The sequence below is a fragment of the Cebidichthys violaceus genome, unplaced genomic scaffold (assembly GCF_023349555.1).
Source record: "Cebidichthys violaceus isolate CVI_PGR_0920_01 unplaced genomic scaffold, fCebVio1.0.p SCAF_4, whole genome shotgun sequence".
NCBI lineage: Eukaryota > Metazoa > Chordata > Actinopteri > Perciformes > Stichaeidae > Cebidichthys > Cebidichthys violaceus.
Genome location: NW_027176594.1, coordinates 7011853 through 7038084, shown reverse-complemented (window position 1 = coordinate 7038084; position 26232 = coordinate 7011853). Strand labels below are relative to the sequence as shown.

Genomic DNA, 26232 nt, shown 5'->3' with positions numbered 1-26232 from the left:
CACATAAAACATTTAGACATAAGCATCTTCACTTTTTCTACTCAAATTAAACTTATACTCCTGTCTTCTTTCAGGAAATAAAAACTCATATTTTACATGCAGATCGAAATCAAACAGCACAAAAATATCAGCACTCAATCACTTATGTTTTGTCTTGTTGGCCTCCTCTCACAGTCAAAGCAAAAATAATTCACAATGCAGTAATAAGTAACCCAAAAGTGTGGGTTTTTTTGGAAACTGTGTGCAGATGTAATTTTCTGTGTATATGTATGTGTCTTACCGTGTGCTTTTAACATACTCCTCCTTGGTTTCCTTCTTGCCCCGCTGTCTTGGTTTGAGGTTTTGCAGGATGAGGGAGTGCGTCTGAGTGCACCACTGAGACAATGTGCTCAGGAACTAAAGCAAGAATATTCGTAGATCAGTGAACATCTTCATTATGCACAGCAAAGATGATGCACAACATGTTATTGCTTTGATAATACTATTGACTTATAGTCTGCACACAGTACATGTTCACTATGCACCTTGGAAGAAATGCGAGCGTTCTCTAGCAGCACTCTGGTCCACACAGCTGGGTGACGAGCCACAAACTTCCAGTCTCGGCAGACCTCAGCAGCTCTCAGCAGGGTTTTAGTATCCAGGTAGGTGAAGATACAAAAGAGAGCTGCGCGCATCTTCAGGATCTCTGGACTGATCACCTCGTTGGATCTGGACGGGCTCTTTTCATGGCGGCATGGCTTGTAGACCCCATCAGACCGACCTGTGGGAAGATAAAGGCTTTTAACCCCCTTTAACACAATGTGGTGGTCCGCACAAGTTTTGGCCGTTAGACTGCTGCGTTGAATTTGGACAACGTTTTCAAAGATTTATTACAATATTAAATACCGGACGGCTTTGGAAGTAGAAAGTTACCATATTTTTAAGGTTTCAGTAAATTCTGATACAAAATGAAAGGCTGAACACGAAGTTCAAATCCTTATTATTGTCCCCGAATATCTACACCGACAAATCCAGTCTTCACTTGGTCCATTGTCTAAACATGTCAGTTCTATCAGAAAGCCAGTGGTGATGTTTGACTTCACCCTCAGTTATGAATTCCATTTAAGCAAAGCCATCCAATCTTGTCTCTACCATTTTAAGTATATTGCTACATCTCGTTCAGTTTTGAGTTTTAAAGATGCCGAATCATACATGGTTTGATTTAGTCACGTTTCGACAACAGTTTTTTAACTGGAATAAATCAGAAAACAATTTGCTCAGCTGTCAGACTCTTGACAAAACTAAGAAAAGAGAAGATTTTGCATTATTACCCTTTAAATCTTAACCCTTGATGCCAGTGTTATTTAGCACTTCATGGCCAGATTACATCTCTTAATTACTTTCTAATTATCAACCTGGATGCAGTCTGAGGCCCTAAGGCAGGAATCCGTGGGCTGTTTCCATAGTAGGTGTAAGACGAAAGGGGGCTGGATATGTACATTTGTATGTCTATATAATGTACCACTCAGTTTTCATGATTTTGTCGTTGCTATTTCACTTACATTTTTTAATGTTCTCTTGATTGTTCCTTTGTTTTTTATGATTTTATCTTTGTTTTTTGTCAAGTATTTTGTAACAGCTGATTTTGATACTGAACAACTGGAACAAATAAACCTGATTAGGATTACCACTATATGAGTGTGTCAACGTACATTATAAAAATAGACAGAATAAACTGAACTGCAAGCTTGGAGAGATGGTCTTTAGTTTACTTCCATTACTGTAGACCAGTAATGAACAAATAAACAATGTTTAAAATATATTCTGCTGTCACATGGTGGCGCCAACCTTCAACAAGACACTCAATGAGATTACATAATTTTTTTTCTTCTCTCTATTGCTATCTATTGGCTAATACCATGTGTCCAATCCAAGTCCGTCTTATTCCTCCAAGCAAGATTGCTCCTAGATGACTCATTTCATCTTTGGCCTTGGAAGGCGTCTGCTCAAAACCATCAGGGCTATGAACCAATACTTACACTCTCGCTCTCTCTTCCTCTTTCTTTCTTTCTCTCTCTCACTCACACCACCTACGCTCAAGACTGCCAAATGCACTAAAAAAGCCGAGCTGTGCGTTACATGCTGAGAGAAAACTGTGTGCTTGTAGATACATACCATCTGATAGAACCTGGCAGAGACTCTTCAAATAAGGAGAACTACGTCAAAGCAGAGGAATGCCAGTAACATGTTGAGTGTTACGTGAGAAAAACCTTTGAGTTCATGGGGCAGTCATGGCAGTTTCTACCAATTTGTCATAGGGCTCTGGGCTGGCCCAGTTTCACTCCTTCCCAGACTGCATCAGTCCGCCTGATATTTAGAAGAAACCCGACAGCAGGTGAAGGAAAATGGAGGGCAGCAGTGAGTTTAAGGATTTTGGCAGCGCAGGAAGTTAACAGAGAGCTGCACAATCTGTGGTGGATCTGAAGAAATGAGCGGGCATGATTGGCCGTCTGACTTGGCGGCTCACTTGTAGAAGTAAAGCTTAGTGTGAGATGAGGAACTGAGATGATACAACAGGCAAATAGCACTCTCGCCAATACAAAAATGTTCTACCAAAGACACAGACATACAAAGAAATTGTATAGCAACAACAGCAATGTATGACTTGGTTTACTCATCTACTGGTGGTAAATAAAATAGTGTTGAGTTGTTCAAATTAAATGTAGTATTCCCTTTCTTGTAGGTTAGTATTAGCTTGAAACTGCTGTTAATTTTGTATGCAACAAATGAAATACTTTTTTTTTGTTTTCTGATCGATGTGCCTTCAATTTGGACACATAACATTGGTTATTTGTCACGAAATGCTTAAAAAAATCACATAGATTGCTCTCTTGCTTTTTAAAGCTACTGCAAGGAACTTTCATTTTGTTTTAATTTTGGCGACCCCTGTGGACAAAACCTCTAGTTTTGCTGCGGTCTGTCAGTCTGCCCCGCTCTGTCCTGGTTCTAGTTCTCCTGTGCCTCTCTTCCCTGCAGCGGGCCCAGCAATACAGCCTGGGCCTCCAGCAGCATGGTGTCAGTGTTGGCTCGCAGCGGGAACAGGCGGAGCAGCGAGGCGAAGCTCTGCTCCTGGCCCGAGGAGAAGCCGCTGCTGCTGGGCGTGGAGCTTCCCACCTCCCACTGGAGCTCAAAATGCACATCGAAGGCGGCAACAAAGCCAGATCTGGGTCTGTCCTCAGTGGGCTGGTAGCTGACAGAGGACCAGGTGAAGTCTGAGCTGAAGGAGTTCTGGTGCACCTGCATGCCGTTACTTGTTTCGTCTGATTTCGCGGGGAATCTGACCCAATGACAGGCATTATGAATAACTATAAAAATAGTCGTCTCGCTGATGGTCTCGTTTACTTATGTAGGTCATATAGAGGCATCAGCATTAAGTTGAGACTTTTTCGTAACCAGTTAAAAATTCCTATTTAAAGCAGTAGCTTTAAATAGCTGATAATGTTACCAACTGGCTTTGTAGCTAGTTAAGTTAACTCAAGTTAATTTATACAGGCCAAAATCATAGGGCTGTAAAGCACACTACAGTCTCTGTACTTGTGATTTTGATTTTTTTTTTAAAACTCCAAAACCATTTATACCAGTGTTTGAGAAAGTTACTTCAGAGTTTAAGTCATTTTTCTTGAAATGTTTACATTGTTGTGTCGACACACTGCAGCAGATATGGGGCCTCTTTTCTCAATGTTTACATTATATGCTCATGGCTGATCCACACTCAGTTAGAATGAGCTTTGGTCAGTGACCCAGCTCCAGCAACATTACAGTGATTGCATCTCAACCTGACCTAGATCCCCATCAGTCACTGCTCTTATGGGAGTCATTTTAAGGCCTTTGTTCTATGAATCCTGGCTTCCATGTGTCTGGATGTTTGATTGGAGAGAGTGTTTGACAGTGTGTATATTTCTAAAAATAAAGAACTTCCCAGAGAGTCGTTACCTGTGTTAGGTCGATATCCTGCCCTGCCATGGTGAGGATAGGGAGGGGCAGACTGCTGGACTTCAGCCACAGCTCTCCTCTCTTGTTCCCACATCTCCACCTCAGACTCGGTGGTCCGGGAACCCACATCGGACACGTCTCCTTCCTCGCCTTCGGTGCTGTTCCTGTAAGGTCGCCGCTGCCAGTTCTGGATAGCCTGTTTACGAAGACCCCAGTTCCTCGATCCTCCACATCCTGGGGAGCGCTCGTAACCCCCCTCACCCAGCCGGCATTGCATGTGATAGTACTGAGCCTCAGGACAGTCCTCCATGGGATGCATCTCCACGCTGTCACTGTCGTAACCTCCAGAACCCTGTGAGACGGACTTTACCCGCCCTGATGCTCTGCAGAAAAAGAGAAGAAACTGTACTATAAATAATGATTATTTTTAAATAGCAACCAGTCTCTCTCTCATATATGATCATAGAAGTATTATTTTTCCGTATTATACATATTCCTCTGTCAAGCACCTAATATTTATTGTCTGGAAGTGTGTGCTTTTATAAATATCTTTAAGATATGAAAGACACACAAGACAATATCAAGAGCAAAAACTGAAACAAAATAGAAGCTAAAAATAAGTTCAAATACAATAAAAACAATTAAACAGGAGAATAAAAACAGTGTAGAGCAACATATGAATGAAAAGTCCCAAATTTACTTTAATAAAAGGCAATAGCAAACAGAAAAGTCTGATCCAAAAGAACAAAGAATTGACGGGAACTTCAAGTTTTCTGGGAGTTTGTTCCAGATATGTGGAGCATAAAAACTGAATGCTGTTGGTGGGTATATTTTGCCAGGATAGCCGTTTTTCTCATTTCCAGTCTTAATGCTAAGCCAAGCTAACCGGCTGCCATCCATCGCTTCATAGTAGGGCCCAACAAAATCAGGCCTGACCCTACATGAACCAGATAGTAGATAGTTTCTAGCACTTTTGGGCTCGAGCCGATGGCATTTTATAATATAGCCCGACCCAACCCAAACCCAGCAGGTGCGGTCGGGCCTAATTGGACAGAAAATGTAAAGCTCTACATTATATTAAACAAACAAATGAGAGTGGTATTGATCTTCTCATCTCACCATTGGCAAGAAAGCAAATCAGTGTATTTGGATGTATTTCTTTGATCTATTCATGATGCACCATCAGCTCTGCTTTTAACCAACAAGCCAAATGTGGGTGTTTGAAGTGATCTGCTAGTTGTAATTTAGAAAAAGCAAAACACCTTCTCTAAATCCTTTGGCGACCTGTTCACTTGATCCCTCTGATTATTAGCTTCTGAGACTTCAGTTCCTTCAGCACAGAGTATCACTATTAAAAGTCCACTGAGGAAAACTGGTATCAATTAATTTGACATTTCTGCCTTCTCAGTGCGTCCTCCTCTTTCTCTCAGCATTATACGAAGAGTGGAAGCTTCTGCATACATCATTTTCAATCAATAGAAATTACAGATATTGACAGATGATACTGCAGGTAGCCCTTATCAGCTCTTGCGGGGGGAAAGGATGCACAGAAAATGAGATGCATGTCATGCAACAAATATGAATTTAGATTATGTAAAATCAAAACAGAGCTGCGTGTCTTTGGTTTCAACCATCTAAACTTGGTCAATGACAAAACTGTGGTTCATTACAGTTTAATGAACTGGTTGTAAAGCAGTAACCTGATGAAAACTGCGTAAATGTTTTGTCAACATTAAATCAATAGCAAGATGTAATGGCATGATCCCAATCATGAGAAGATCATGATTAGATTAATTAATGATTTCAGGGTGTGTATCCAGAATGCCAATTAGCATCCGAGAGAAAATATAAAAAGGCTCAATATTCATTGGAAAAAATGAGATATGCTGTTTGGAATTGAATGGAAGCACAGGAGAGTAAACAAAACTGATTTTGACATTTTAAAGAGGATAATTCCCATATTTTTATGAGATCTGTGCATATCAACATTTTTACACTTACTATCATAAATGCAATATACATGTAATTTGTTATAATTAAATAGATCATATTTTTTAAAGCAAAATGTCGGGATTTTGATGTAAAAATGACAGTCATGACTGTTGGTGAGATAAATATCACTAAAACTGAGATTATGACCTGAGATTATGATAAAGAGCTATTAATAACCAGAAGACAGGAGGTTTAGAGAGTTGTTGTTGTGCCACTATGTGTGTGTCGTGCATTCAATGATTCAATGGGGAAGGCCTGACAGGTTCTCTGTGACGTCACGTTAGGAAACACATTCACATACCAACTGGGAATGACAGTTGTGTTAGTCAGAGTATCATGGTGCAGCCATGTGTCTGAAATCTCCAGCAGGGACACAAAAATACTTCAGTCACATCTCATGTAGAGAGACATCTAACCTCTACCTCACCCCTCTACTGAATGAGTCTGAGGAAAAATGGAATATATTATATCACAGTTCAATACTACATATGAATATCTTAATTAGTTAATGTGAGAGAGAAACAACATGCATGCATTTCAATGTCAAACAAACTGCATGCAGTAAATGTGTTATTGTGTAAGTACTGTAGGGCTGCAACTAACAATTATTTTCATATCAATTAATCATTTGGTCTAAAGTTATCACAAATAATGAAGAATATCCACAGAGCTCAGGGTAACTTCTTCAATTTGCTGGATTTGTCCATCAAACAGCCTATAACCAAAATACATTTTATTTATATATCATAAAAAAACAAGAAAATCCTATAAATTTGAGAAGCTGGAAGCAGCAAATGTTTGGCAATTTTACTTGATACATTTTTTTTTATCAAAAATATTTTTTCTGTCAATCGAAGAATAGATTAATCTAATGATCTAATAATTGTTTAAGCATAAAGTGTTCTGTATTTTTTTTTATTTCAACTAATCTGGGAATAACAAAAAACACAGATTTCATTATTTTTCTGAGTTACTGTAACTGCAACTGCGGTACTTGCAAACATTTATACACAGGACTGACATGTTATAGCCCAAAGGCCAGGGGCAGCGAGCACAGTAGATGGTGGTTAAAAGCTCTGCGGCTCCAGGGGTTCTGTTATATTTCTACACAACTGACAGACTGTGTTTCACTACATCAGCTCTCACAAGGTAAGAAAGAGGAGGTGCACCAAATTCAATTGTCAGCCAAGAGCCACAAAATCTCCAGCTGGACCAGAAAACTGCTTTTTACCGGACTATAAATCCAGACAGGTTGATAGACAGAAATATTATCTTCCTGAAAAATACAATGTTTCCTAGTGAGGGTCTACAGTTGTACCATTAAACCCCTTCATGGCACAGCGGTGTTCGGATGCATTACATTTCAGAGGTGTCAAATCATGTGTAAATGTGCAATAGGAGCAGTGCACTGACTTACCCTGTGCTGGGGGACGAACGTCGGTCCGACACTTGGTACATGCCTCTTGTGCTCCCAGAGTTGCTGGAGTTTCTCTGGAGAGACACAAACATGCAGAAAGAAAAGTGCTATCAGTGATAATTACACAGCACCCTAAGCTTCCTTAGACATTCCCCTGGTTTACGTGTATTCCTTAGTAAGCTCCTGGAGAGTGGATGGTAGCGTTGATATTATGGCTGTACCATAAACTTTCAGATAAGTGTGGAAATTACAAGTTTCATGACATATGCAGGCGTTTGCATTTTCTAAAATATAATACAAAACAATACACTTCAAACTATATCATGAGAGAAACAGTATTTCATTTTAAAGCAGTTGACACAGTTAGTTAGCTCTGGAATAAAAATTAAGACTGCTTGACAAAGACAATAAAATCAAACAGTAAATAAAATCCCAAAGTAGCCTTTTGCTGTTGTCGTGGGAAGCTTCTCTACAGCTCAGCTCGCACAAATAATCAAAACTGAAATAAACAGCACAAGTGATCTTTATATTAAAGACATTTTCTGCATGGTTCAGTAGTACAGTTTGATCTCACTTCAGTTTACAGATTTGAGCATGTGCAATATAATGACTAGTGACAGCATCAGGCAAAAATCAAGAACATCAAAGGACAAACCCTTTCCCAACACAAATGATGATCAGTCGTAGATGACAGCTTGATAACGTGTTGAGATTATTGTGATCATTTCCTCCTGAGGGTGGCACAAAAGAAAGGCTCAAGAAGTAATGGAATGGGTTTATTTTCTGTGGAGCATTAGCGTAATGTCATTTTATTGTGATTATTCTCTTTCTTAAAATTAAAAATTTGGATCTACAGTACCACTAAACAGCATTTTAGAAATGGAAAAAATAACCAATAGAATCAGAGATCAAGAATACAAATATTTTAAATAATGGAATAAATTGATAAAATATGATGCTCACAATCAAATAATATTGAATGATTCAGCCCTGGAGACTTTTAAGAGTTATTTTTCCCACTTTGTATGTGTATGTGTGCATGTGTATACTACTTTACTACCATTATTATCGTTTCCTTAAAAAATATCTAAACATTATAGGAAGTATGTCCTGCAATAAAAGATTTAAAAAAACAAAAAAACAGTGACCATTTGGGACCATGAATGACCAGAGCAAATTCCATCAAAATCCTTTTTGCTCCTCCACATGTCAATCTTGTGTCCAAAGTTGACAAATTGTCCTTAAGGTGGAAGTACAGGAAGGGCTGTGGACTGTCTAGAATGTAAAAGGGTTCACCCTTTGTGGAGCATGAATCTGCTCAATAAATGATATACCAAACATAAAATGGATTTTATTTTGCCAAATAGTGATGCTACAGGAGGTCACCAAAGTCATTAGGAATCGTCCAGTGGGGATCATGAATATCCATGAAAATCCTTCATGGCAATCTGGCCAGTAGTAGTCCAGACATTTTGCTCTTGTCCAAATCATTGGATGGACAAATTGACTGACTGACCAATCCTTACTCTAGCAACACAAAAACCCTCAGCTTCTTTCCTAATACACAGATATTTGGCTGTGGCTCTGAAGGCAGGTGAGCTTTTTTTAAGTGTATTTGATGGTGAGTGTGCAGCCTGACTCTCACTCTCTCTATTTGCCTGAGAGCAAAATCCTCCTAGTCACTCCTGTGCCTGTGCATTGAAGTATGTAGTGTGTAGCGTTTTGTGTGTGTGCGTGTGAAGTATTGCCAGGTGGAACTGTGCGTACCAGACTGGCGATGTGCCACAGAGGGATAATGTGCACAAACACAGACACTGTCACTCCTTCTCTCTCTTTCTTTTTCTCTGCTTCTACTCACACAGCTTGTTTCTGGCCTAGTGCCAGTGAAAATGGACCATGGAGGAAACAGCCAAACACTATCCGTGGCTCTCATTCCTGGCCAGCTTGCAGTGAAAGCACAACAGGGACAAATCTCCCAGAAATGGATGGAACCCAATCCATTCAGCAGAGGCTAAAACTCCAATTTGGTGACCTAAGTTTGGTCTTAAACTGGAGTAGTTCTCTATTTCTCCCTCTTGTTGTCTCTCTGCAAAATGGCCAGAAGCTTATAAAATACTACAATCAAATTAAAGCTATCGCCACCTTCCACTTCCTGTGAAGAAAGCGTTAGATTCAGCTTGAGTAGAATGAGAGAGTGAGCAGGAAACAAGCCATCCATCGCTTCTCTCGCTGTCAGTCCTAAAATACCTCTGTGGCTCTAAAAACCTGTCTCCTAGGAGATAAAGGCGACCTCGCTGATGTCGTGACAGAGAGACGGAGAGTGAGGTTGTGAGGGTGGTTGGGTGACATCTCCGGGCTTCCCTTGACAGAGTAAAAAGGTGCCAACTAGTCTGTGGTTCCACACTTGTACTTGTCATCTTGATTAGTCACAGTCCCACAGTAAACTGACGGATGTCTAAATCCAAAGAGAGGACGTCTAAATATAAGTAGCAGTGTTTTGGGTCAATCGCAGGTCAGATGGTTGAGAAAAAAAAGTACATTTAATTTTAAAATGTATCCGACTAAATCATGGTTGCTAGAAAAATGCCATTAAACTATTTCAGACTAGTCTTTGCAACAGGTTAATGTTCTCTCATTTCTCTCAGGCAGATATGTGAAACATTACATCAGATTCAAAATCATGTTGGAACCTCAAACCAGAGCAAGAACGGGTTTCCATGGTAGCACACAGATCAGTGCAATGAAACAGGTCGCCCCATTTTCAAGAGGTGTTGGATAATTTGAATAAGTGACATTTTTAAGAACTGCTTTCACATTTTCATCATCGTGTAATAAGACAAAAGAAGGGGGGGGGAAATGCCACAATGGACGCTGTACACTGAAAAAAATATTCGGCCCCCCTGTAAAAGTTACATGACATAATCTAGTTTATTTCATCGATTTTAATGTGTAATTGAATCCTACGTATCTTTTTTTAATTAATCTCAACATGTACTGCGCTCATTTAAAATGAGTTCATTCCATTCAGTTAAAAGTAATGAGAAAAAATATGTACGATTTAATTTCCACACGCTTTCATTTCTGCGCATGGGCAGATGTGCTAGAAATTCAAATTCCGAAGGTGGGGATTTGTTTCGCTCTGGGGGATTTCCATTAGAAGCTCCTACACTGCCGTCTGTCCACAGGTCTACGTTTTCGGTAAGTAAGCAATTTATATCCATATGTGTGTTATATTTGTTCTAAGACAGAGTTTTATTTACACTTTAAAACAGTGTTTGATAGAAAAAATCATTTAGCTAACACTATCAATTGTGTGTTTGCTACTTTAGCTAACGTTACAACAGCTAACGTTAGCTTAGTTACTACTTTAGCTAGCGTTACTACAGCTAGCTTAATTGTGTAGTAACATAATGTCAAGGTGATAAGTATGTTAACATTAAGCTAACATGGTATTGCTCTCAAATGGGATGCTAGGTGAATTCAATTTTAGTAGCTTTTAGGCTGTTTTAGTAGCTTGTGGACTTCACTAACATGTAAATGTAATGGACTATTTAATGAGTTGTAGACTGGCCATGCTGATTGCCAACTGTATATTCCTAACAGGTTGCAAGTATGTTTTCAAATATTTTCAGTATGGCAGAATTAGACAAAGCTAAATGTGAAATCAAGTTAGTAAATGGTGTTGAAGATGCTTTCAGAGGCAGACAGCAAGGGGTTAATGTTACCGGCTTATAATGTAAACTGAATGGCAGTCCTGACACGGTAACGTTAACGTTATATTGCAGCAGCAAACTGTCATTTAGTCAACATAATGACCATGTTCAAATTGTGGGTGTCTATAATTAATGTTAAAGTTAAGGCTGAACCATTTACTGTTTCTGTTAGTATCTTTTCAATTTATAGTAGCAGCTAATTAGTTACTCTTAATATGAGATACACTGCCCTACATTATAAGTTACATTAAAATAAACGATTTTGTTAGCTTTACTGTGGCTTTATGTAATCAGAGATCAGCATGTCCCTGAGGCCAAACGGTCACTAACCATGTTTAAATACCACACAGCCTCCAGATCTAGGTCTGATTTTGCGCAATTACCTTAGATTAGTAGGAATATGTTCGACTTGAACACACTATACACCAATATCCATGCTATCAAAGACTGTCTTGGTTAATCAGGAGGTCAATTTGTGAATATATCTTTACACAGTGCTCTTTGTCTTCCATTTTTTTTGGTGTAAAACAGATAAATGCAGAATTCCAGCGCATCACAATCCTACTTGAAACCACCTTCATGGTGCAGTTGGGCAGCCATTTACCCCATCAGACATCCATTTTCCAGAAGAAGGGGGTGTTTCTGTCCAGAAACTGGCCAAACATCTGGCAATCTTGCAAGAGATAAATATGTGTACACAATGTTGTATACAAATATTCATATTCTCTGGAGCAACTTTATGAAATGTACATAGTAAAATAGAGTCTCAGTTTTAAGACCTCAAGAACAGCCTGGACTATTTAGATTTAGAGTAGAATTTAAAATAGTGCTAACTCTCTACACATTCAGACCTCTGACATTTCATGAAAATAAAGTCACAATTTAGTAACGTTGTTTAGTTAAAGAGAGCAGTTCAGTAAGAGAATGTATAATGAAGTCAGTGTATTTTTTAAGGTCCGATATATATTCTCGACATTTTTTGTAATTATTGATGTTTTGAGACATATTTCAACAACTGTAATTCTTTTTATACAGGTGACAAGTGCTTTCAACCCTTAAAGGGCTGCCATCCTCTTGGTATCCCACTTGAGGAAGATGATGGGCATCTCATTCGGAAGTATATGGTAAGTCAATGTAACTGCATATGCCAGCCACATGGACTGTTTTGTATTACAGAAAATGTAATAGGGGCTTGTTTTTGTGAGACATTGGGTATTATATTCACTCAATGCATCCTTTTGATGTATGTGTTCGCTGTCATGCAGCTATGGTACTGGTGCATTGTTTTATTTTGTTAGCAATGGCACTGTTAAGTAAATGTCCTGCATTCAAAGTCTTACTTACTGTAAGTAAAAGTGTTGTCAGCAAGTATTCTCATCAAAATTTACTTTTACATTTACTGCACAATACTTTTGATTGTGCAGTAAATGCACAATAGAGCTTTAGTTTCTTTTCATCTGAAAAGAAACTAAAGCTTTCAGACAAATGTAGTTAAAAATACAATATTTGCCTCTGAGATTTAGGGGAGGAGAAGTGGAAAGTAGCAGAACATAGAAATACTCATGCAAGTACCTTGTATTTTTACACAAGTACAATACTTGAGAAAATGTACTGATTTACATTGCTGGTAATGAAGATAATAAAGTTGTAAAAAGTGAGTATTTTGTTTGCTTCGTTTGTGTAAACATGGAATTTATTGAAAGTTAAGATACTAGTAATAACTAAAAATGTTTAATTAGATCAAACTTAATTTTAGTTTGTAGAAATTAAACCATTAAATTGATCTGAATCTACAAAATAGGTAAATAGTAATTGAGGTTACATAATACATTTTAGTATACTGAACATGAACATAGTGAGTAAACTTTACTCAAAATAGTTGAGGTAAAATTATGAATATAAATGAAGTAAAGTCAACTTAAAATATATATCTGGATTTAGATAAATTTATTTCGTGCAACCACTTACCTAAAAAAAATTAAGTAAATCCAACACAACATTTTTTTCAGTGTAGAGAGCCTGAGGGCAAAGGGATGATGTTTCTGGAGCACAAGGAAGCTTTTTATGCTCTCTGGTCAGCATGTTGTCTGCTGCAGAGCTTCAGTATTTCTACTGTTTTGATGCTTAATGCAAAGCAGACAGAGATGGAGCCTCTAATTTCACTCTGTTACATCCATAAGACCAAACTTTATGATCCTATGAGGGATGAGCAACACATTACAAAACCAAATGCTGTAGATATGTACCTTTTGTCTGGGGCTGTTTGGGTTAGGCCCCTTGGGTTAGGGAATCTTACATGTAAAGCAACAACATACAATAGTGTGCTTCTGCTTAGGTGTTCTTAACTGTTAACATGACAGTTAACACGACAGCTCTTGTGCACAAACTAAAGCAAGGTTTATAAAGAGATGTAACCCAATTTTGGGGTACTTGACTTACCTGCACAGATCACTGACCTCAATGCTATCAACTAGGGCTGAGACGATTACTCAAGCAACTTGAGTAATTTGATTACTAAAAACCATTGATGCAAATTCTTGGTATTGTGGCTTTGTTCAGCCCCTCCCCCCTCGCCCAGACCAACTCTGCGCGATAATCAAAACAGAACGGATTGAATCGAACAACAAATCTGCATTGAAATCGGCTGGAAGAGAGCTAGTTAATGTTAACTGTTAGCAGCCGGTGGGCAGCACAGTCCAGCTTTGCTGAAAAATGCAAATACTCTTAAACCCATATAAAATCATTGAATCACGCATTTCATAACCATAGACCATCAAGTTGTGCTATGACAGTCAACAAGAAGGTAATGACTGATTCCTGGAGCAGGAGGAACAACAAATGAGCTAAAGGACTTAAAAGACCTCAAGCACACATTCACAACATATTTACAAACACACTCTCTTGTTGTAGATGTGTAGATTTAGAGCTTACTGAATTTCACCTGCTGATGAAAACATGGGAAAGTCCTGGACAGTTACTGTACTTCAGCTCTATAAAGAAGAATAGACTTGTCGTCTCGGTCATCTTAAAGTCTATTATGTGTTCGACCTGTGGTGCATTACAGGGACACCACTCAATATAATCAATGCTAATGCACTATCCAACAGCAAAAAAACAGCTCTGTCAAGGACTGTCAGAGAGCTGGGAGTAGCATTGTCTTTGGTGCAAAACAAAAATTATAAATACATTTAACAGAATCACAGTGTTATGAAATAATAGTCAAGTTGTCTGATTTATAATGACGATTCAAATGTGCCACAAACCCTAATCTGAAAAAGCTCACATGATTTGAAAAGTGCATTTTTAAATTGCTGTCTGTATTATTATGCAGTTCAATGTGATCAGTATCTATTTGTAAATCATATATTGTATTATAATTTGTTGCCTGGAGAGTCTTACGACAGGAAATGCCTTGAATGACATCAATTCAGTCAAGTCTAATCTGAAAACGCAAGAAACAAAAAAATTATCTCACGGTGCCTTTTGAGCAGTAATCAATGCAACAGATATATGTTAATGCATGATTCCTCACCTGGCGTCCATTGCCCTTTGAGGCCTGGAGGCTGCAGCGTCCCAGGCTGCCGTTCGGAGTGGTGCCACAGCTGCTGATGATCTGCAGCTGTTTTTCGGCGCGATCCGCTCGGTCCAGCAGCTCCTCAATGAACTGCTGCAGCCGCACCTTGGCATTGGCTTCACGTGCCGCCGTCTCCTGGAGGAACTGGTCAATCTGGGCGACTTCCCTGAAGGCAGAGAGGGGAAGGGCAATATTAATGGGACATTCTTTAAATTCGGGGGTATGCTCTGTCTCATCAAGTGGGAAATTACAGATCTGCTGAACCTAGCTTGTAGTGAAAACATACATGTTCAGTTTAAACGGTTGCTGCAAGACACTTTAAAAAAAAATTAAAAATCTCTCTTACATTCACAGAACATGCCGTTCTGTCCTTTTTGAGACTACACACGATGAGGCTTGTTGACAGTTAAATACACAATACCAACACACATGGAGAGAGAGGGAGAGAAGAGGAATAGAGGGTGAGAGAGCAGCTGTATATTTATACCGCTGCAGGCACAGCAGGGCCAAGTTCGCGTCATTTTAAGGGACAGTGTGTTACTCAGATACTGAGGCAAACAAACCAGGAATTCAGACACTGTTAGTAGTTGTCTGCAGCCTGGAGGCACACTGTATGTTTCTAGCACTCCCTGCAGTGATTTTGTTCAGTGTCATCTGAAAACATTATGACGACCATGCACTTTTAGGATTAAAAAAAAAAATCCTAAATGTTCAGATGTGGTTTGTCAGATTATATTAACTCAATACATTTAAACTTGGATTATGATTTATACAAGCATTCCCTAATGTTCAGTATAAGTAGTCTCTGCATCAGTGGGAACTGGCCTTGACTTGGTGTATGTCCAAGTTAAACCAAAAAATGTCAATGCAACATGTTCTACCTCAGTGACACAATGAAAAAACACAGAAATTCAAAGCCACCTCTGTCCTCATACAGCTCTGTTGATTCTTTCAACCTGCAATAACTGATTATTTTTAGCCACTTGGAGGCAGCAGAAACAAATTGTGAAAACCACATTATATGTATCAACATCTTTTAAGTTGATATTATGAACTTGTTAGCAAACAGTTGCTTATTTACGCATCCAGCAGTTACGGAGGACCTTTATCGTTCATGTACGTGTTTCTGTCCACATGGTGAATTAAAATCCAATATTCATTACATTACGGTCATTTAGCAGACGCTTTTATCCAGAGCAACTTACAATTCAGTATCTATCTACCGTAGACGCAGCTATGGGAGCAATTTTGGGGTTAAGTGTCTTGCTCAAGGACACATTGACATGAGACTAGCGGAGCAGGAGCCGGGGATCGAACCACTGACCCTCTGATTGAAAGGCGGCCCTGCTCTCCGCTTAGCCACGGTCACAGTAATTTACCCCCTATTAGCTCCATTTTTGGTCTCTACAAGTCTCCTAAAGGAAACATCTGGCTTTTTAGCTGATATATGCTTCACTATGTTCTGTGACTGTGTCTGTCTGCCGTTTGGTGCTGAGCGGGTAGTGTACATTGGGTTCATCAGAGCTTTGCTTGCTGAAAGCAACGCTATGAGAGCAGTCAGAGTGAAGGTAGACAGCTAACAATGAGCTGAATTTCACTATGAATCTCAGTAAAGCTGAGGGTAGCTGCACATTTGGGCACAAATTCTCTGTAGGTTCCTCACTATGAGCGACCCCTTGTCACATTGTTTTCACATTATCATATATATGATGTTTTTAAAAGAATTGTTATGGCGCTTTCACACATTTTCTTAAGGGCTACAACTGACAATAATTTAGAGTTTCTGTTGTTGTATGTTTGTTGTTCATTTTTGGATTAATCCATAAATCATTTATTCAGTAAATGCCCTTGAAATGCCTACCATTATTACTTTTTTGGTCCAAGCAACAGTTCAAAACTCAAAGATCAACTCAATAAACAACAAGACAAAGCAGCCAGTACTCACATTTGAGAAGCTGAAACGATCACTTTTTTTCTTGTGTTTTGCTTGATACAGGCTGACAATTAATCAATTATCCAAATTGTTTTTTTTATATATCTATTGATAATAGTTGTTTGTGTAATGTACTACTTCTCACATTCAGAGAAACCTTTTTATATCTGAATAACCAACCGACCCAGTATCCCACATCCCCCTTACAGAACTTTCCGCTTCAAGCCTGTCAATATCAAACTCCATATGGGACTTTTACAATTCCCAGAAGCTTTCTTTGTGTTTGTGTCCTTATAAACAGAATGCGTCTTTAGTGTCTAAGCAATGCAGTCAGGAGAACTTAACATGACAATTCAGACATCTGACCTTGACAAAGCCAAATGAATCATTTAAAGGTTCAGAACATCACTGCAGACAGAAAATGGGGGACATAAAATCTTTGACCTTCCAGTTTAAAATGGTTTGAGTTCATGAAATAAGGCAAGCTGCTCATCAGGATGGATACTTTTACATCCCATTGATGTCAAACATCCATTACTACTGTCCATTAAACAATCTAGAATCCATCCAAAAACAGTAACAGCGCTCACAGTGAATTTTCTTAAAATTGGGGGCATTCTCTGATAAAAATAGTTTGCCATCTGGCTCAGTTAACTTTTCTTATCCTGAAGCAAAGATGACAAAAAAATATCACTCCAAAATTAGTCACGGTGTTTGACTGCAGGGCAGAAATGAAAGCACATGTGCTATCAAATCTGTGAGTGAACAATCAGTGAATCAGTAAATTATATCAAAATGAAGTGGCCATTACTTCACTTCTGTGATCAATACTGTTTGGAGTTAGTCTCTTGGTAATTGCCCATAATGTGAGATTACATGACTTTTATCTACTTAGGGATCATTGGGCCCTATGCAATTGGCTGTGAAGTGATTACAAGAGGCCTACTGTATTACTGTACACTCTCTTTGCTACATTTACAGAGAAAACATAAAGAATGTGTGTGTTTGTATGAGACACAAACTGTCTCGGCTACAAGCTCTTCCAATTACCTCATCTTCATCAAACTATAAACTCTCCTCTCTGCTTCTGGAAAAGGAAAGGGGGATCTCAACATGCAGCCAACACATGACAAAGATTGTATCAACTAAGATCTCATAGGGGAAAAACTGAAGATACAGAGAGGAGGCCAGGTCTGGTTTTAACCACATAAGGGGCTTGTGGCGAGTGGTAACACTAATAACATTTAATTAACAAAGGTATGATATTTAACTCCAAATTAAGGTCATATGCACACCAAGCCTCAAGTAGTAACACCTGCACAGCTCTTTGCCTAAAAGTGCACAACACTTGACGGTAGTTCAGTGCAATCATGATAATTACCAGCAATTAACACATCCTTTCCCTTAAATTGCTTTATGTATTGTGTACAGTACTTCCAAAATGGTTACTACCAAAAATGCTATGAATTAGAAGCAATTAAATGCTTACAACATTCCTTTTAGCCTAAATTAACTATTCTCTTCCTTACAGAGAAACCATTCATTACTCACTTTTCTTGCAGGCAATCAATGAACTGCACACCAACAAACTACAGCCACTGAGGTCCCAAAGCCAATCTATCTAAGGTTCCTTTCTCCACAGTGCGGCTAACACGATCTTAATTGACAACAAATAGAGCTGCACCATGTGGCATGACCTTAGTTGCATATGATTGGTGACACAAATGTCAAACAATAAAACAACCATCTATGGCCTGTTTTTTTTTCTTCTTTTACATCAATTAAAGGTACTTTAAAGGTGCAGTGTGTAGGATTCGGCAGCATCTAGCGCTGAACTGAAACTTATCCCATGTGAAAAGCAAGAGGCAACCTCCGACTCTGACAAGTGAAGCCAAAGCAGGGAGCAACTCCTCTGGTTGTTTATAACTTAGTAAACATTGTAAACATGAGACTCAATCGCTAATTTCAAGTCTTCTTCGATACACCACAATGTTCATTTAGTAAATTATGGTCCCATGGAGACTAAAATAGACCATAAAGCAGGGTACTTTAGGGCGTGGCTACCTTGTGATTGACAGGTCGCTGCCACCTCGTTGTCCGGTCTGTTGTTTTCGTCTTAGAACTTAAGCCCTTTCACAGTTTTTTCAGTTCATCAGAAGTAATTGTAAGCTTTTTGGTCACCTAAAATGTCTCATTCGGCATTTGGTTTTAATTAGCTCGACCCTTTCGTGTCATTTCTGGTTGCAAAAAAACAAGATGGTAATGGCCAAAATGCCGAACTCAAGGCTTCAAAACAGCAACCAACGGGTGATGTCTGGGTGACTTCATCCACCCCTTATATACTGTCTATAGTACCAAGCATTTAGATCTGCAGGTGCAAAAACGCTAATGGCCCTGTTTAGAGCCAGCGTTTGGTTTGTCCATTCCGGGCTAAACATGGCAGCATTCCTCTGTGAAGAGGATCTATACACCATATGTAGGTATAAATGTCTCATTCTACAGTAACGAAAACACAACATATCTTATTTTCAAGTAAATATACATTCAAGAAAACACATTTTTTTAATATCATATTCAATTTCTTCCAATAGATCCCCAATGTCCTATATTTCAAGTTTTACCCCAGCTTTGGTCTTCTGGTAAAAAAATGTTATGCTCTGTCACTTTGAATGAACCTTTAAGCAACATTAATTTGAGAGATCAAGACAATGAAATATTATCACCATATAACGTTAATATGGCTAACTTACTTAATAGCAAAGAGGTTTTTTTACACATCCAGCAGGCACAGAGCAACAATTCACGTAGAAGCATTTTTCTGACATTGTGGTGAATATTCACTCTCCTTTATGCACCACTATTTTCACCAGCTAGTCACTTACTGTGTCTATCTGATGTTTCACGCTGTGCAGGTAGTGTATAGAGCTTTATCGCTGAAAACAGCTGTCTGCTGTCTCTGGAAACGATGCTGGTGAGAGCAGTGGACCAAAACAGTGAAAATGAAACAATGAACTGCAAGACGCTAAAAATGATTCAGAGAGCTGAGCGGAGCGTTGAGTGATAAATCTCTGTGGGTTCATCACTAAGAGCGATTCCTTTCACACTACACATTCAATCTATTGTTTGTATTATCATATGTATGAGTGCAGCTTTAAACACTCATCATCCTCCACTTTACACTTACTGTACATTTTTACCTCTCTTGCATTCATTTCTCTTTTTTTATTTCCTTTGAAATAATTTTCTGTCTTTGCATTTTGTGTTTCAATGCATTTCCTGTTTATTTTTCATGCAATATGTAAACCACTTTGAATTTCCTTCATGTATGAAATGTGCTTTACCTGCCTAGATAGTTGAACTTGGCACTGATAAGAACAGCATAGCTTTGTGCAATATAAACACACGATAAGCTTTCATTATTAATCAGATTTGTTTGGAGAATTTGCTTACAACTCAAAATATCTCATTACGGTGTACAATTAATGAGTCCAAGTATCATTATTTTAATTCAGTGATTGGAGCTGTACCTAATGTGGTGTATGATTAAGCAGCCTGAAGCCAAAGTTCTGCTCTCATTATTCAAGCTAATAAACGGAAAGCAACAATGACTGAGCACTGTTTTTAGTTTAGCCTCCAGTATAATGACATATAGCTATCTCACAGCTGCTAATAGTAGAGTAGCTGAGTTAGGATCGTATGTACCGTACAACGTGTTTTGGCATCCAAATTGCAATGCATTTGTAATTAGTCTCAATTAATAATTCAATATATCCGATTTTTGTTGTTACTGGAGACAGATGCACCAATCCCATGAGGAGGAATGTGTTATAAGCAACACAGGAAAACCTTTCCCTCTCTTCTTCTGTGTCAGGAAGAAATATACGGATGCACCAGGAGCTTAACCACTCAGCTGAAGGGACCTCACTCAGCATGGAAAGCTTTATGGAGAAGAAGCAAGGCAATCAGGAATTTGATCGAAAGACTGAAAAAGATGTTGGAGGGTGGACAGAGGGGGTGAGAAGGAAAAAATATGTCTTCACTGGATCCTGGGAGACTTGCAAAGAAAAACGGATAAGACTGGAAGTAAAGAGGATAGAAAATAATGAGGATTGAAGCTGATAAAAACAAAACATAAAGAGGGGGGATTGAGTACAAAGACTGTGAGGAAAAACCCTGCAGAGGCTAAAGGATCACACAGCAAACAGAAATCTGCAGTCATGTGGAAGCAGCAAACACAGGAGGTTTGACAGAGGAGGGGAGGGAAATGGGATGTGGCTGCTTCCTGTTGTCAATCCCAATTTCAACACAAACACTCAGATGTACACACATGCCTTGCCCTCAAAGCGTGACTCACTCCAACACCTCAGAAAGAAAGCCTCAAGGTGACAAACATGCCCGTGTGCTCACCCGAACGCTGGGGGAGCTGAAAAGGAAGACCGCCATCTTTTCTGGGTGATGAACATGCAGGTTGTTAAGTCTGGGGCGGGATTCAGAAGAAATGACTCAGCTGTGGCTAACACAATGCCAATTTGCTTTCTTGCCGAGAACTAGATGAGTGAGAAGATGGATAACACTCTTATTTGTAAAAATGTACCTGTAGCAAGCAGAGATTGGAACAGCTAGCCTTGGGTCTTGCCAAAGGTAACGAAATCCATCACAAATACTTAGCATGCTGTATCTTGTTTGTTTAATCGGTGTATTACAATTCAAAGATTAATGCAGGTTCATGTGGTGCACAAAATAAACTACAGAGGAAGCAGTGTTTAGCCATTAACTCCTTAGAGATATGATTGTTATTCAAATTTCATATCTGAACAGCTCAGAAGTAAACAACCACTCTACAATGTACCCTACTTTCAGCTATAGATGCTCTTTGTTAACTTAGCCTTACAGGATTTTGCAGGCCATCCTTATGTTTTGTATCTACAGCAGGATCTAAATTGCACCACTAATCCTACCACATGTACCACACTGAGTCGTACATTTAATTGTGTAAAGTGACTTCATAAGACCAAGACAAAATCTTCCACTTTGATTAGAATTTCTTAAAAGTTAACAGGCAATATTTCATGAACAATGACAGAAAGGATTTATGGCCAGGAACTGTGTGTCTGGTATGTAAATATATTAATCAAATATTGATCAAATCTGTCTTAAATAACTACTATTGCACAATCCTGCATCTCCCCATCATCATCATTACCTCCAGGATGTGCATGAGTTTCCATCATCCACCTGCTGACTTTACTCCTGCATCTCCTATATCTTATCTCCATATCGTTATACACTTCTGGATTGACCTGTCCGTATTGAATTAAACATTATCTACAAGAGCTGAACTCTGATGCAAACAATGTGCCTCACACACACAGCAGTAGGTTACAGTGCTACATTTTAGTTTTACCACACATTCCCCTTTAGCACCCAAACAACAAACAATGGTCTTGCTCTCTGCTGCTTTTTCCCCATGAGACAACTAGAATACACAAGGGGCTTGTTTGCCTGATATTCATTTAAAATCGGATGCCTTCTTGTCACTTCAAGCTCCCGTCTTGTTAAATTTAGGCCCTGAGAGCTTGCAAACAAAATAAAAATGGGCTTTGAAGACCTCAATAGATGTCCTATATGCCACTTCATATGTCCAGAGAAATAATGACTAGCTGAGCCTTCAATGCTTCATTTGCCTACAACTTAACAGCCATAACAAATATATAGTATGGCAAAGACGTCCAGCTATAACAGGCATGATTAGTAAGGCATTATCTTCTGAAGGATTTTATTTATATGTTAATAACAATCACTGATCAGTCTCCTTTCACAGATGTCATCATATCTGGCCATTAATTCAAAATTGTGTCTCATTAATATTAAAGAGCAGAGATGATTGACTGAAAGGCCTGCATGAGGAATACGAGGCTGCTGCATGAATACGAGCTTTCTCCGCTCTAACAAAGGACAGCTGCTCATGTCTCATTGTGTTTTGACACCTGGATCAAATTGTGATTTTGTTTTTTGGGAGAGACAGATTCAGTAGGCTACATTGTTTTATCATGTCATAATGTCACACATATGTATGCATTACACAAAAACACACAAAGAGAACGTCATCATGAGGAGATGTGTAGAGAGTATGGCTACACGAGAAGAAGATGCGAGACAGACAAGGATGAAAGGGTGAGAGAAGGGATGAAGAAAGAGATGCAGGCTGAAATGTACTTTTTTCAAAGCCTCTCAGAAAAAAAAAGAAAAAAAAAGCATGACTTCCAAAGAAACCACTAATCCACGTCTTGGCTCCGATCAATCACGGGAGAGTAAATATTTTATTGTGGCTCGAATCAGTCCTCTCAAAATCGAAACTCCTGTTACAAATCACTCAGAGATGCAGCAGCAAGGTGATGATGTGGCGCATTGACAGAAATGACAGAAAAGGATCATTATATCATTATGGGAGAAAAGGCCACCTGAAATTCAGCTGTCACACTCTCAAAAACAGAGAATTAATCTGTCCTCAAATTCTTGTTTGCATGATGACGGTGACGTTTTGCACTTGTGGATGCAATCGTTCGGCAGAGGTGCAACTGGAAAGAAAATATGAAAACAGTTTTCCAGATACCTGGTGGCAGGGGATGTGTTACTAGCAGTCTGTTTTGCTGCTGCAGCTCTCTGCTTCTCCTTTTAGGCACCCGTGGTTTGGTTTGGTTTTGTCATGTTGCTTTAGTCTATTTTTATATTTTGTCTTGCACCTTTAAAACACTCATAGTTTCCACTCATGCGCCACATACACTACTGCCACCTCTGATTTTCACACTGTTAACATTCAGTTTTCAATTTAATTCGGTTTAATTTTGGTAAATTTGATTCAATAAAATATCTTAAAATATAAAGATATTTAAAAAAATAAAAGTCATGGAGTGTGTTGTTGTGGTCTAAGAGACGGGTCATAAATACTACAAATTATGAAAATGTCCCAGAGCCTAAAGAGACGTCTTCAAATTGCTGATTTTGTCCAAAACTCAGAGATACTCAGTTTACAATGATGTACAACTGAGAAAAACAGCAAATCTTTAAATGTAAGAGGCTGGAAGAAGATTATTATTTGCTTTGAAAAATGACAAATTATTCATCAGTCGATATACCATTAATTTTTTGACCATTAACTAGATGAATCAGCTGAAGATGTCATCTATAGTGCAGACTTTTAAATCATACAGGCTTTTCAATTCACACACATCAGCAGCACTCATTCAGCTCTATGACAGCTTGACAGCTCAAAAAGGAGACAAAATAATGACAGCATTGTCTCAATATCAGCTTTCGACAGAAGAACCACACACATACTGACTAAACCCCAGTACATGTTCCAAACATCTTACACTCCTATAACAGTCCATCTGCTAACAGTGCACTGGTTACTTTAACCTTTCATGTCAGACTTAACAAAATGAGAAAGAAAACAGACGTGTCCACTGATAGACTGGCTGCACCATCCCTCCCGTTTCCCTTTTCCTTCGTGTTCAAAGCCTTTCATGCAGCCTCAAGGACGCACACATCAGTTTCTTCCATCTAATGATGGACATGAACAGCCCTCCGCTCATGAATCCTGTTCTATCTGACGGCTAACATTCAGTGGATCATCAGAACCCTTTCTTGTTATACTCTACTTTATATTGCTGCCAGAAGTCTCAATGCAGTGCTTATGGACGTACTTTGGTTTACTCCGAGCATGATTCTCCCTAAGCTTGTCCAATTACAGCTCTACATTGTACATTATAGCCTTAATTTATCTAACTGCAGACATCCAGTCCTAGTAAAAACAATGCAGATAGCATGTATCAAGTAATAATCATAGAACATTTTCACATATTTCACATGAAAAACAATGTACAACAAACCTGTGCATTAGTTTTTTCATAACGTGAAAGTGTTTGGCGTCAGCGCTGCAATGTTTATCTGTAATCCAAACAATTTACTAGCGTACAGGACATCTGTTCCTACAGGGTTTGGACAAATATTACTCTACTGTCTTATGACAGTATGACATATTTTGAGATACACTGAGCTTTGAATATATTATATTACAACACAGACCCTTTATAGGAGGTGTCAAACTAATTTCCAAGTCCACATTCTTAGATGTATTGCAGATCACGTCCTTACTCTGATTTATTTTCATTAGAGAGCCTGCAGAGGTCTCGCAGTGCTAATACTCGATGCTCCTCTCTCTAAGACGCTGTCGTTAATGAGGCGAGTTCTCTCTCTGCCCTGACAGCTTCACTTTGCATAGATTGCTGCCCGAGCTTGTTTTTTTTGAACGAGGCACAGTGACAGCCAATAACCAGACTCCTACATGCTACATGTAGAGCCTTTTGAGCCTTTGGCATTCTTATGCGGCACAGGGCACACTTACCTTATCATAGCTGGTTGTAGGAATAAATCAAAGCCTCGGGGTTGAGGAATACTGCAGCAACTGTATGTGTGTGTGTGTGTGTGTGTGTGTGTGTGTGTGTGTGTGTGTGTGTGTGTGTGTGTGTGTGCGTGCGTGTGCGCTAAATATGATATGAAAAACTGACATGCGTTTTCTCTGTACTGCTCTTCTCTCCTTCAATTCAGATACCATGACCACCTGCACAATCTAATACAAACAACTGTAATACTGCAACAGTTAGTCCCTCCCCTGTTTGTACATCACATGAAGTGGGTACAATACAAATCAAAGTAAAACAAAATCTGACACCACAACACCAAAACCTACAGCTACAAAAATGTCCATAATAATCACCTTTCAAACACAATAAGCTTCACAAAGGATGTATTTGTTGAAGGGCTGCAATTTACAATTATTTATATTGTCTATTACTTTGACAATTTTTTTCTCTCACTAAATTGGTTTGGTTTGTTCCCGTCTCTTTTTTTTAATGTAATATTGCTCTGCACGCTTATAAATAATCTCAGTACTTTTCGTAATTTTAATCTTATTTCTTTTCTTTTTTTAGGGTGACTTTGTAACATCTATCCTGATGAAAAATAGCCTCTTGTCGGGTGTGTGCCTCCTTAATGATGTGTTAAAATTTCTTGCCAATCAAGAGAAGCTGGAACACGGGAACGTTTGTCATTTTTGTCATTTTTGATGACTACTGAAAATAGCTGCTGAATATGTTTTGTCGACTGACTAATCAATTAATCGACAAATGGTTTTAGCTCTAACTTGGTCCAGGATTGGAGTATATTGAATTGCAAAAATTGCACAGGTCTAAATATTGACTGTATCAACCACCTGTACATCTCATACAAACTTTTCAACTGGGAAGAGAAACAATTAAGCATTAAAAAAACAACGTCTGATAATCTGGCTACATACAGTATTACGTCCTCCTGCAGGAGCACAGTGAGGCCAGCCATTATTTTCATGAATGAAAGGGATCACAAACTCAAGATCAAAGTTAATTAGAAATAGCTCTTACAAACGATCTACTGGAACAATAATACAACACATGGCATATTAGTGATTAGCGAATATCATAGCAACTAAATAAACATTTTGTATGTCATCAAGCAATTAATGGCTGGAAAGATTATGACTGTATTTGACATATTTCTATGATAGACACAAAATTAGGCGTTTTTTCAACTT

General features: G+C 38.7%; 1 protein-coding gene across 1 annotated transcript in view; it reads right to left on the bottom strand.

Annotated features, from left to right (window-relative positions):
* Window positions 1-26232, bottom strand: part of fbxo41 (F-box protein 41) — a 51225-nt gene that overhangs the window by 7438 nt on the left and 17555 nt on the right. The window contains exons 4-8 of the mRNA XM_068727113.1: window positions 14627-14834; window positions 7382-7455; window positions 3973-4355; window positions 525-760; window positions 281-396 (exon numbers count right to left, since the gene is read on the bottom strand). Coding sequence (XP_068583214.1) covers window positions 281-396; window positions 525-760; window positions 3973-4355; window positions 7382-7455; window positions 14627-14834 — 1017 coding nt within the window. The remainder of the gene's footprint in view (window positions 1-280; window positions 397-524; window positions 761-3972; window positions 4356-7381; window positions 7456-14626; window positions 14835-26232) is intronic.